The following is a 13,129-nucleotide window of genomic DNA, read 5'->3' as shown; positions in this document are numbered from 1 at the left end:
TTTTGAACAACCAAGTGGAACATGTTTGAAAGTATTAGCCCAGAATATTAACAGCCACCAACTTCTTGCGTAGAAAATAGAAATCATCTTTCTTGGCTGATATATTATTAGACTCAGTTTATGGTTGAGATACTCAAAGAGGACACTCGAGCACAGAATGACTCATTAAGCAACAGGCTTCTGAGAGACGAAAACAGAATTTCGCGTCTTTGTTGTTACTCGTTGGACTAGAATTGTTACTGGTTCCCAATTCTGAAGAGGTTAAATTGAAGAAGAAACAAGCAGCTGTTGAATCAATCATCAGGCTAACAATCAAAAGGATCTGGTTTTCTGAAAAGCAAGTCTAAACATTATGATCTGTAAATTTTGAAAAATACAATAACATTGTGGAACAGGACAGGATGGATATGATTCGCTCCTCGGTTGAAGGTGGCCAAACATGAGGTTGCTGACCAAGGAAATAAGCTGTCTTGTTCATGGAATATATCCTTGGTAGTTTAATTTCGATCAGCAGAGTCAATAAGCTCTAGTACCTCCGCAACTTCTTGCATGGATGGTCGGCGTTTAGGTTGCATCTCAAGACATCTCAGAGCAAGTTCAGAGACTTTTTTGGCAGCTTTTGCAGGATATTTGCCTTCTAATCGGGAGTCCATTATTTTGTCTAGCCTTCTTCTGGTGGCTAAATCATGCTTGATCCGATCAACCTGCACACACTGTCCAGGCCGAAGTGCCCAATATCCTACTCGTAAACCTGTTAGCATTTCGACCATTACAATACCAAAGCCATACACATCGCCCTCCAAGTACAAGTTCCCTGTTAATTAAGATTAGAATAGTTATGCCCTCATCTTTCTGCTGGCCATCTTCCTCCAGTTTAAATTGGCAAATATTACTAATAGGTTTACTTTGAAATGGCCGCCTATCCTTCAGTACTGAAGCTAAATAGGTCTGGCTAGATTACCTGTCATGACGTACTCAGGTGCACTGTGGCTGCTGCATCTTGGCCAACCTGTACCTGGATACACTTCAACATCCGGCTGCGGAGGATCCTCTGAAATCGTTGCCAGACTAAAACCAGATATCTTGGCATTGTAAGACTGAAAACAATGTGTTACCAAGTGCAAAGGAATGAGGCTTCTTTTACCCTCATCAGTTTTGTTTTCAATCAAAACTGGAAAACTTTTTCAAGTAGAACCCTCAAAGCTTAATAATAAAGCAATGAGATAAGAAATCTCAAATGCAATTAACTTGTTTATCTGAAAGAAACTTACATGATCAAGCAATATGTCTGAGGTGTCAAAATATTCATAAAAACCTTCTCTCTCCTCTTTCTGGTTAAACAAACCTTGTCTTTCTGATGCATGCAAGAATGCCAAACCTCGAGCTGCTTCAATTAGAATCTTAAGCCTTCTATCCCATGGAAGAGGGTGATTGGTATAGTCCCCTTAAGGCATCAAAGCACCAATAAGCTATATCGGATAGACATACAAATGCCAGTAGCTGATTCAAGGTTAATTGAGAATTTAATAAGGCAAATTTATGGTCTCACTTTCAAACAGGAGCTTCTCCAAGCTGCCCTGTTGCAGATATTCATAGACAAGAAGTAGCTCATTGTCCTCCCGACAATAACCAAGGAGCTTAATTATGTTAGGATGAGAAAGTCTTCCAATCAAATTTACTTCAGACTGCACCAAATATATGAAAGGAAAATTCAGAACAACTTGAAACCTATAGATCACAAGTGAACTACCCTTTGTCACACATTGGAGTACCTCAGAAGTGTATAAATTACTTCAAAAGAAATGGCAGCATCCATAACAGAGAAATAAAAGTTTATTCCAACTTCCAGTTGTGTGTGAGACGTAGATATAGTTAGAGAATAGAAGAAGTACCACCTAAGATTGAGCAATTATCCACCCATTCAAGACAGCTGAAATGTTACCTGCCACTCATGAAATTCTTGTACACTTTCAGAATGAAATCTTCTGACAGCAATCAATGATTCATTTGTACAAATTGATGAAGCTTTATCGCAAAGAGAACCTCTATGTAACATCCCAAGTTCGTTACACCCCAGCTGCGTACGATGGGCAAAATTATTGGTCGCAAGCTTGAGTTCTGAAAAAGAGAATATCCTTAGATCGTTGCAGGCCGAGGTCTCCCCTTCTGTACGAGTCTCCTCACCCCCACTAGCTCCTGCACTTTTACCACAGAGAAAAGTTATGCAGTTAAGCTGTTAGCTAATCCATTTCATTTGATGCCCACCGAAAGCTAGAGACTGGCATTGCCCTGTACCAGCAATATTATACTTCCAAAGAACTTCCAAAAAAAAAAAAAATTAGAAGAAGGAGAATAAGCAATGAAATGAATACTAGCTAAGCAAGATTCTTGAAATAAGAAGATAGCAAAAATCAAGCGAATATACTATCGAAAACCCTGTTAGTAATTCAACCCTCTCTCATAAAGAATTAAATCCATCCAATCCAAGAAAACTATAATTATCTGAAAGTTCTCTAATCAAATTCTGAACATTTGAACATGATCAAACTTTCTTAGGTATTACTGGTTACCCACCTTCCAAAACGCTGGCATTAAAGGATGGCGATGCTGATACTGAAGAGACATTGCTGGGGGTTCTTAGAGCAATCCTCCGCAGCTCCTCTCGGCGCAGCGTGGCATCAACCAACCTTTCCCAATTGTCATAAACTACACCCATAATTGATCATTGATGAATCCACGACATAAACAACTGAATTACTTCTTGAAACCTTGAATTCTTGATATGATGGAAACTAAAATTCACGAATTCCAACACACCCTATCCCCCCAAAGCACACCAGAATTAAGTACATAATTGAGTCACTGTTGAGTCTTCTTGGTCCAGTTGTAAAAATCTTTTTGGAATTGTTTATGCCAGTTGACGTAGCCAGCTAGTCAACTTTGTTCATATAATATAATTATTGATTCTCGTTATCCAGTTTTGTCGCATTCATTTGTTGGTATTGGGAAAAATATTAGTATTTTGACCAATGAGAAACATAAATAGGCTAAAATAATAGTAAAACTGAAGGGGAGGCTAATTGCATCCAGATAAACTGCATATTTGTTGCAAGCTGAGGTGGAATCTTTCTTTGCAGTTAATAAGCTTCTCAGTAGCAAGTTGAGAATTTTATGTTGCATTTTCATGTCTTACTGTCATGAATCTCAAATTGCCCCTCGATTTAGCAAAAAATAAGTACTAAGATCTCTCTGTACTGAGTAATATGAATGATTATTCTTCCATCTGTAGAAAACTTTAGAAAGTCCAGGACCAGAATTCCAGTACACATTAAGTCCATCTAAAACAGCAACTACAGAAAAAGATCAAATTTGTAGGCAATTTTCGAGCTCACAGCGACTCTTTTACCAACAATTGACGAAAGGTGAAATCAAAATTTCGCTTTTTTTTTTTTGTAATTTATAACACTAGAAACATATACAAACTTGTTTTTTTTCAATTTTGAAAAAAGGTAGCTGTTGCAGAAGAAAGATGCGGCTGTCTGTGGATCAGCGACAACTTTTAAAGGATCTACTGTTCTGGAAGGCAAGCATACTTTGGGTTGGATGGATATCGTTAAGGTTGCTGACCGTGTGTGTGTGTGTGTAATTAACAGGATATTGAAAGCACATCGGTCAGAATGTTCATGATGGAGACATAGGTTGCATCGTCAAGACTTCAATCCCAGGTCATTTCTTGATCTTTGTCTTCTGTCCTGTCTAGTTGGCTGCGACAAAATAAACGTCCCATTGAGGTTTTGTCACGTAGTAATATGAGAACTAACCAATGCCAACATTTTTTCTTTTTTGGTTTCCTGTTCATTTTTTGTTTAATAGTAGTAGAAGTTTGCTTGCCTGGTTCTTTCCAATTTAACATTGGCCAAACGTAACTATCAACTCTTTCCCAGTTAGTATAACAAGAAACTGGCTCCAATATGTCTCGGTTTACAGCAGAACAGAATTTAGTACAGCTTACCAAAAGAAGAAGATAGTGAACACGAAGTTCCCTATGTCAGAAAATATATCAGATCTCTATAAACCTTAAATTGACAAATGACAAAAAATACAATAAAATCTTCTCAATATCCAGAAAAAGGTACCTTTTCCACGAATTCTAAGGACTTAAGTGGTTGATTTTTACAACAAATTGCTGACAAAATATCAGCACAAAATATCAATTTTGTTCCGTAAGATTTCTATCGCTACAAGAAAAATGGACTCTTAACTACTTGTACAAGGCACGATTGGAGAACAATGATTGGAAATAGTCTAAGGTACAGGAAAAACATATATTCTTAGAAGGAGCTGCTCTTTGAGAAAGCTAGTCCAGCCGCTATGCACTTATATGGAGTGGATGGGAACCATGGGATGGATATCCTCCATTCCTTGGTTGCAGACCACTTCCAAAAACTCTATTGCGGGTGGAGTTTATCTCCTGCCCTTTTTGTTTTTAATTAGCAGATTCAATGTTTACTAGCATCTCCACAACTTGTTCCATTGATGGTCTTGACAAGGGTTCATAGCAAAGACATTTTACAGAAAGCTGAGCCATTTCTACAGCACCTTAGAGGATATCAATTATTTTCTCCAACATTCTCTAAGTAGGACGAAATGAAACAAAGTAGACTGGATCTTGTAATCTATGGATGGTTTATGCCTATGCCTGTTAGCATTTGGACCAAAACCATATACGTAGCTCTTCATATGCAAGAAAGATCAACTTGCTTAATTACTGCTAGTGTCCGACCTTCCAAAACAGCATAAAAGAATTTCCCGGAATGGCCATGCTTGAGAAGGATGGAGTCACTCAAGAAGTCTGTAGCTTTGAGAATTAATTTGAGTATAAGCAAATGAATCCCCAACTAACAATAAGCTCCTGAAGTTAAAAGATAATTTCTGGGCAGACTGAGAACTGAGATTAAAAGATGGTGATGCTGAGGAATCATCACTTGGGGTTCTTAGACCAGTGAGCCGGAACTCCTCTCTGCACATAGCAGCTCTAACCAGCCTTTCCCAATCGTCGTAAACCATAGCCATCTATGATGATCTAACCCTTCTTCCTGTATAACCATCAAGATTATGCAGTTCAGGAATTCTTGGTGATGAATGACATTTATATTGTAATTTGACAGGATCCACGCAGGATATTATTCTTACCAAAAAAAAGACTAATACCGCCCATTTTCCCAAACAGTGGTATCTAAGTCGCAGTCTTTAAGGTGAAGAGACTCTGTTTATGGAGACAAAAATTTTTTTTTCCTTCGTTCCTTCTCCATAGATCAACCCAACTTCAATGTGTTACATTAAAAGACAAGAATAAAGCTTCCCGGAAGGGGCACTCACCCATTTTCAACAAGTGTTTTAAACAATTTGTGCAAGATAGCCATCCAATTTTAGCGAGATAAGATGTAAGTAATATAAATGAAAAAAAAATGAGGTTTTCCTATCCTGAATGAATATAACGAGTAATTTGACCCATTGTGATCCCAGGCTTGATGCTTCTCAGACCCTTGATTTTGCGTTTGTTATTGCCCAGCTGCTCCAGAAATATAGGAGCAGAAACTGTTTTGAGAACTTCGTCATCTAACAGTTTGAGAACTTCAGCAAAGAATTGAAGCCAGCAGACTTCCTACTATGAAGCTATGAAATTTATATTGGATTTTCCGCTTAAAATTTGAAAGTTAGTAATGGGATCTCTCCATGACAAGACATATAAATGATAATTATTCCAGATGTGGAACATTGTTGTTACTTTGTATGCATCAAGCCCGTTTCATTTTAGCACCTAGAGAGTAAGATCGTATTTGTAGAAATGTTAAGCTCAAGAGTGATTCTTGTTTTTCAACAACCATACAAAAGTGAAGAAAGAATTTCCAAGTCTCTGTGGTGTGCATCACTGGAGAAGCTGTCTGATCGATCAGCGACAACGTCCGAATATGGATCCATTCTTCTGGAAAGCATGTATAGAAAACAGAATGCACCTTGTGGGACTGCTGGTTGATGACCATGTAAATATATGCTATCTGGCTCGCAGAATTCAACCCAGTTTCCCGCCTTTCTTTGTTGGTGATTCAATAAGCTCTAATTCCTTCACAACTGCTTCCATTGATGGTCTGTATTTAAAATTTTTCTCAAGACATAACAGAGCAAGCTGTGACACTTTTGTAACAGCTTCTACAGGATAGTTTCTTTCTAGCTTGGAATCCAAAATGCCGAACAAAGGCTGGCCAGATAAATCAGGCTTGATCCAATCGAGCATAACTTCTTGATCAGTCTGACAACGTGTGTCTAGCTTCTCTACACCTGTTATCATCTCGACCAACAGAATACCGAAGCCATATACATCCATCATTGGGGACGACTTCCCTGTTAAATAAGGGTACTTGAATTATGAGTCATGATGATGAGTTTTTGTGGAATCTTAGAGATCTTTTTGGATTACCTTCACGCCAAAGTAGTTTTGGATGTACTTCATTATACGGATCTGGATCTATCAATGAGGTCTTCTGACCAAAATCTGATAACTTGGCATTGTAAGACTGGAAAAAAATGGTTTACACGTAATGGAAAGACGTGAGACTTCTTTCACTACCATCTTCTTGTCATCAGTAACATTGATACTAATCTAGGAGAACTTCATCATATGCAGAAATCTACAACATTAAACAATTGACATTTTGGGAAATCTCACATTCTTGATGAATAAATTTATACTGCTCATAAATTCATGTCAAACATACCTGATCAAGCAATACTTTTGAGGGCTCAAAATGGTCATAGAAACCCTCATATCCTGTTTTCCGTCTAATCGAACCTCGTTTCTGTGATTGATGCAAGAACGCCACACCTCGAGCTGCTCCAACTAAGATCTTAATCCTTTTTTCCCATGTAAGCGGCTGAAAGGCAGAGCCTCCTAGATGCACAGAGCCCCCGAAAAACAGGGTACAAATTACCAATGGTAAGCGAAGCAAGATTAACTGTTTCGGTAATGAAGCACAAAAGGAGTATCTTACGTCTTCCAAATAGGTGGCTGGCCAAGCTGCCTTCCTGCATGAACTCATACACAAGAAATAGCTCTTTGCTCTCCCAACAGTATCCAAGGAGCTTAACTATGTTTGGATGAGAAAGCCTTCCATGCAAGTCCACCTCAGACTACAGACCGAGACAAAAAATTTGAAAAGAAAAAAAAAGGCATTTCGGACAACTAAGAAATATCAAGTTACATAAGAAACCAAATCAAATTGGTCTTCTGATCATGGGTGACACGGGGAAGGAAATAGTAGATTTGTTAACAATTACCTATTTTACGTCAGAAGTGCCAAGACAAAGTACTTCAAGAGGGATAGCAACATAGATTAACAAAGAAGAATATAGTGCTCCAGTCATTGTGAGCCAGAGACAACCAAATTACGGGTAGGGACTAGGGAGGCGCAATTGTTTAGTGCTAAACTAACTATAGTGCAAAGTCAGATCTCTTTGGTTAATAAGATCCAAAAGGTTAGAAACCAATTCAAGACTATCACGGATCGGCTGGTTACATGTTTTGTGGGAATTACCTGCCACCTGTTTCGAAATGCTGGAATACGCCAGGAATACACTTCTTTAACAGCAATTAGTGCTTCACTTCCACTCTCTGACATGGACTTTTCATGAAGCGAACCTTTGTATACTCTCCCATATGCACCTTCTCCCAGCAATGTGTCAATTTCAAAATTTCTTGTAGCAGCCTTCAGTTCCGAATAAGTAAAAATCCTTAAATTGGGGGTGGCCAATATTTCTCCCAGTGGATAAACCTTCTTACTCGCATTAACTTCTGAGAACTCATAGCTCCCTGAAGCAGTGCTGCTGGCTGTGGATTTGGCATTTTCAGTCGCCTGTGACATCCGTCCTACATGGTACAGATAAGTGGTTGTCCTTTTTTATCAGCAATAATTTCCAAGAACAAAAGTGAATGGCAATCCTTTCGCCATGCTGCTACAATTAAAAACAAAAGGGCGGAAGAAGAGAAAGAAAGAAAAATATTTTATGTTTTCGTTATGATGTCAAAATTTCAGGTTTTATCCGCACCTGGTTCTTTGTATAGTGTCTACAGAGATGTTAAAAGGAAGTAAATATCTTGAAAAATCGTCGGCTAACTGACAATGTTCACCAACAAAATACGAAATTATCATCATAAAGGACCAAATGACACTTCTTATCAGTTAGAATCAGGTTTTCAAATTCCAAGTTGATCAAAAAATTACCCATAAAAATTGTACTCAGCAGGCTGAGAAGCGAATCTATGGCTTAAAATGGTCTTTTAGTGGACGCAAGGTGAACTAGTAAAATAAGTTTGAAAGAACAGAACACTCAAAAAGCACATACAGCCCATCAAAAAACGGCAGACCGGAAAACTCAAAGTAACTGTATAAGGCTGATATTGACAAAGAAAACGAAGAAACTAAACAGGCTTGATAGGAAAAACATAGCCGATCATCAGAATATATTTCAATCAATGACGGAGACAAGGGGGCTGAGGGGGCCATGAGTTTTAAAAATTTTAATTCATAATATATAAATATATGTATAAGACAAAGTTGACCCCCTGATTTTTTACAATTTTAGTTTATATTATGAGAGTTTATATATACATATATATATATATATATATATATATCTATGTGTATATGAATTTGTCACCTTTGATTTAATTTTTTCTTCAAAAAAGTTATTTATTTTTTATTGTGCTAATTATTTAACGTTCAAAAAATTAAACATATAATTTGATGATCCATAGTAAATTGACCCAAGTCGATATATAATAATAAAAGACTCAATTCATAATTATCAATGGGCTAAACCAAAAATAATTACTTTATTGGTCCATATACAAATATACAACTTAGCATAATTGATAAAAAAAAATGTAAAATTAGTGATTTATCCTCCTGTTGACTTATATACAAATATACAAATAATTACTTGAAAGCTTGGTGAAGATAAGAAATTAAGTGATCTATCCTGTTGTTGACAGATTGATTATATTTGTTCTCACTCTTCCTGTGTCAACTGCAACTATAGAACGTACATTTTCAATTATGAATATAATCAAAACAAAACTCCAAAGAATGATTGTCTAACAATGTACATAAAAAAAGGAAAGTTGTTCAAGAATTTAGCACTGATTCAATTTAGTTCTGTGAAAGAACATAAATCTCAATTTACTTTTAAGAAAAGAGGTTGAAATATCAAGATATGCTAACATAACTTTTATCTTTTATTAATTAAAAATAGTTATATTTTGTTTTTGCATAAGTGACATATTGGAGCATCTTCTCATAATGTACAAATTAGATAATTTGTGATGTTATAAGATATTTAATTAAAGGTTAATTCTTGCCCTAATTTTTGTTATGACTGTGCTGCTTATTTATGAAATAGACATGCCTTTATAATTAAAGTTAATATTTGATATTTTAAGATGTCATATATTTAAATAAATGAGAACTATTTTGAACATAACATATTAAGGTAATTTTGTTCCAAAAAATTTTGGCCCCCCGAAGGAAAAAATCTTGGCTCCGTCACGGAACCTCTATCCCAGTGATCAATACACGCCTACCTATTGTTTTAGATCCCTCAGGAACTGCTGGCATTGTAGGAGGTGGGAAAAGTTTGTTGGGATGACTAGCAGCTTGAAGTTGTTGATTACCGAACCTTGTTGATTTAACACGTTTCAAAGCCTCGAGTATTTCTGACATTTGGGGCCGCTTAGAAGGCTTGTGGTGGACACAAGCCTTGGCAATGAAAGCAACTGCCCAAACTTCTGTCAAATGCTGTTTCTTGTCTTTTGAAACAACAACATAGCGTAGGGTCTTTTCCATCCAATCCTTCTCCTTCGTAATGGAGTCATTGGCAGCACTAGCACCCAGCTTGCTGGTGACTAGCTCAAGCAAAATCTTGCCAAAGCAATAAACATCATAAGAGCGTCTTGCCGTAGATTTACCTGCAGTTCAGGAGATGGATTAAGACAATGACATAGTTGAAAATCAGCATCCTTTTGTGCTTGACATATCAAACTTTTTTATACTTTAATCCTTCCGTGTCCAATATATAAGTGATTGGATGTCCTGATGCGCTTCTTCGTCACACATACTCTTGCTATTAATAAATGAGACTTCTATTTGTTGCCAAAACAAAGGAAAGCCCCGAACAATCTAATGCAATATGTAATGACAACATCTACAAGTGATTAAATAGTTCGGGGATTATCAAACGATGGTGTGCTCGATCAGAGCCTTGCATCAGTCCATATGGGAAGACAGATGGTTTGCCCAATATGTCATGGTCTAAATGGGAAGAATGTGAAGTGTTTTTAGCATAATCACCAACATCTGGAGCAAATACATACTGAAACAAAACCTCTGGTGGTGTTTTGTATTACTTTGGTTTTTCGACAGTGCTGACAGCTGATGTGTAATGATAGCTTGCTACCACGACCAAAAAATTTAAAGAATTCACTCTAGCTTCGAGACACAGTTAGATAAAACAAGATAATGCAGAAGATGAAACGTCAAAAGTACCATACCTGGACTGATTTGTTCAGAAATTCTGCCATAAAAAAAGAAAGATTGTCAATGCCTTAACAAAGACAGGCTAGTTTCTAGCATTATGAAAATAGAACTTGGACCATTCTGATTTGTAAGCAAGCATGAAGCGAACCAAAATGTCGTCAAAAATGCTTGAGCTTCAAAACCAATCCAATTCAGAGAAGTTATTACTCAAATTAGGACTACAATTGAATTCTAAATTTTTCACATGATACTGGAAACTGATATCATCATTTTGGAATTTTTGAATAAACAAACTTTTTGTTTGCAAGTCAACTGAGTTAAAGTACGGCAAAATCTAGGACATTTATCCTTAATACTTCTTAATAATACAGAATCGTTGTAAGCAATGTCACAGCCTCATGCAAGTACTCACTTTGGCAACCGCAGGAACCGAGCAATCCCAATCTGATTGTTTTCTTTTTCTTCAATGCAGACACCTGCAAGGCTTCCTAACCTCACTTCAAAGTCATCATCAAGTAGTATGCTGCTAGCTTGAATGTCCCTTTAAGATTCAGAAGAGAAGAATCAGAAATGAAGACCATAACGTCATGTTCTACAATCAAATCCCCTCCCTTAGGCCCCAACACCAGAAAAATTTAGAAAGAAAAAGACAAAACAGTGACATTAGGAATCTATCTAGATATGCTAGCACTGGGTTACCTATGAACAAGGGGTGGAAAACATTCATGATGGAGATAACATAAGCCCTCTGCCACTCCAGTTGCAATCTTCAACCTCGTGGTCCAATCTAATGATGGTAACTGGTTAGTGTCATCATGCCCCAATAAACTTCCCAGGTCCTTGTTAGGGGTGTATTTGTAAACAAGAAACTTCTGATATCCGTTCTCCAAACAATGCCCCAGAAGGGGGATCAGCCTAGAATGATAAACCATGCTGCAAATTTCCAATTCTGACATAAAACACAATTCATTCTCAGAGCAAGAAACATCGACTTGTTTAATTACCACTTCTGTGCCACCTTGCAAAACACCATAAAAGAATTTGCCAGAATGGCCATGCTTGATGAGATTGGAGTCACTCAAGAAACGTGTAGCTTTAAGAATTTGACTATAAGTAAATGAATCCCCAACTAATAAGCTCCCGAAGTTAAAAGATGAAACTTGGCCAGTCTGAGAACTGAAACTGAGAGATGGTGATCCTGATAACAGTGATGCTGAGGAAACATCACTCGGGGTTCTCAGAGCAGTGAGCCGGAGCTCCTCTCTGCGCAGAGTAGCTGTAACCAGCCGTTCCCAATTGTCATAAACCGCAGCCATATATGGTGATCAATCCCTTCTTCCCGTATAATTCTTGGTGATGAAAGACACCAAAATACTTGTATTCAACAGGATACAAACAGACTAATCCCACCCCAAACCTAAATTGTAGAAAACAGAAAGGTAGCATTGTGCCATGCCAGTCTCGGAGATGAAGTCACGCTGTATTATGGACGTCAGCCTGGTCCATGGGAGAACAGTAATCACAGAAAAAAATGAATTTTCTTTGTTCTTTCTCCAGTTGACTGAGTCAAGTTCAAAGCTTTACCAAAAAAAAAATTTTAAAAATTTAAAAATGTTAAGGTAATCTATTTTTAAACTGCTCGAATAATTTTGTAATAACATATAACCTTTGGACGGTGTTTATATAAACCTCTACATGCAACCTTTACATGTCAGCGTACAAAGTATAGATGCAGGCAATAATATTAAAACTCATATTTGAGGATGTAGCTCCGATTTATCATGATAGGATTTTCCTCGCATTTTTTCATACATTCAAGTACAAAGCTAATGGATGGATGACCAAGTGTCTGATATTAAGATGGAGACTGTGGAAGAGATTCGTCAAGGGTTCAGGTTTACGTTTGCTTTTGATTGTTTCCATCTACTCAAGTCTTTCTACTCTTGTCAAGTGTTCCTATAGGCTAACCCAAACCCAAAAAAAAATGCAAGCAACAACTTGCCTTTGTTATTGCCCAGCTGCTCAAGAAATATAGGGTCAGAAAATGTTTGAGAACTCCATCAACTTATATATTGACCCATCTAAAATTTTGAATGTCTCCTTTTTTTTATTTACATTTCCTCCCTTGATAAATTAAGAATTCTTAATTCTTATGCTTCATAAAGGTGTTAGATCTTATTAAGATTAGTTATTGATATAAATTCAAAAACAAACTCTTTTGACATTTTTAAACTACCACCACGTTATAGCGAAACTTAGATGTCAAAATATAATTGACATAACGGAGAAAGTATGTTTAACATAAGCATTTTTTTTTTGTTGTAAATTTGCTCTGATTATATTCGATGTGGTGTCCAAAGTTGAACCTTATGACTTTAGATCCTGACTCCGCCACTGATAAACTCTTTCCCAGTTAGCATAACAAGAAACTGGCTCCAATATGTCTCGGTTTACAGCAGAACAGAATTTAGTACAGCTTACCAAAAGAAGAAGATAGTGAACACGAAGTTCCCCGTGTCAGAAAATATATCAGATCTCTA

At 37.0% G+C, this 13,129-nt stretch overlaps 2 protein-coding genes across 3 annotated transcripts; both read right to left on the bottom strand.

Annotated features, from left to right (window-relative positions):
• Positions 1 to 266: 266 nt before the first annotated feature.
• Positions 267 to 2,889, bottom strand: LOC113697799 (probable serine/threonine-protein kinase PIX13). The gene is made up of 6 exons (XM_027217387.2): positions 2,575 to 2,889; positions 1,943 to 2,196; positions 1,550 to 1,685; positions 1,272 to 1,444; positions 962 to 1,097; positions 267 to 814 (listed from the first exon to the last, which is right to left on the bottom strand). Exons 1-6 carry the CDS (start codon positions 2,714 to 2,716, stop codon positions 498 to 500), a joined length of 1,158 nt encoding a protein of 385 aa, XP_027073188.1. The 5' UTR covers positions 2,717 to 2,889; the 3' UTR covers positions 267 to 497.
• A 2,848-nt stretch (positions 2,890 to 5,737) lies between these two features.
• LOC113697798 (proline-rich receptor-like protein kinase PERK9) lies at positions 5,738 to 12,130 on the bottom strand. Of its 2 annotated transcripts, XM_027217386.2 has the most exons (9): positions 11,289 to 12,124; positions 11,002 to 11,130; positions 10,604 to 10,626; positions 9,638 to 10,021; positions 7,593 to 7,924; positions 7,050 to 7,188; positions 6,777 to 6,949; positions 6,479 to 6,575; positions 5,738 to 6,402 (listed from the first exon to the last, which is right to left on the bottom strand). In XM_027217386.2, the coding sequence occupies exons 1-9, from the start codon at positions 11,903 to 11,905 to the stop codon at positions 6,074 to 6,076; spliced, it is 2,223 nt and encodes a 740-aa protein (XP_027073187.1). In that variant the 5' UTR covers positions 11,906 to 12,124; the 3' UTR covers positions 5,738 to 6,073. The 2 variants fall into 2 exon arrangements, with proteins under 2 accessions (XP_027073187.1, XP_071913869.1); XM_072057768.1 differs by lacking the exon at positions 5,738 to 6,402 and having other exon boundaries at positions 6,495 to 6,689; positions 11,289 to 12,130.
• Between the last annotated feature and the right edge of the window lie 999 nt (positions 12,131 to 13,129).

Source organism: Coffea arabica, chromosome 7c (genome assembly GCF_036785885.1).
Source record: "Coffea arabica cultivar ET-39 chromosome 7c, Coffea Arabica ET-39 HiFi, whole genome shotgun sequence".
NCBI lineage: Eukaryota > Viridiplantae > Streptophyta > Magnoliopsida > Gentianales > Rubiaceae > Coffea > Coffea arabica.
Note: the sequence above shows the minus strand (reverse complement) of the source record. Positions and strands in the feature narration are given on the sequence as shown.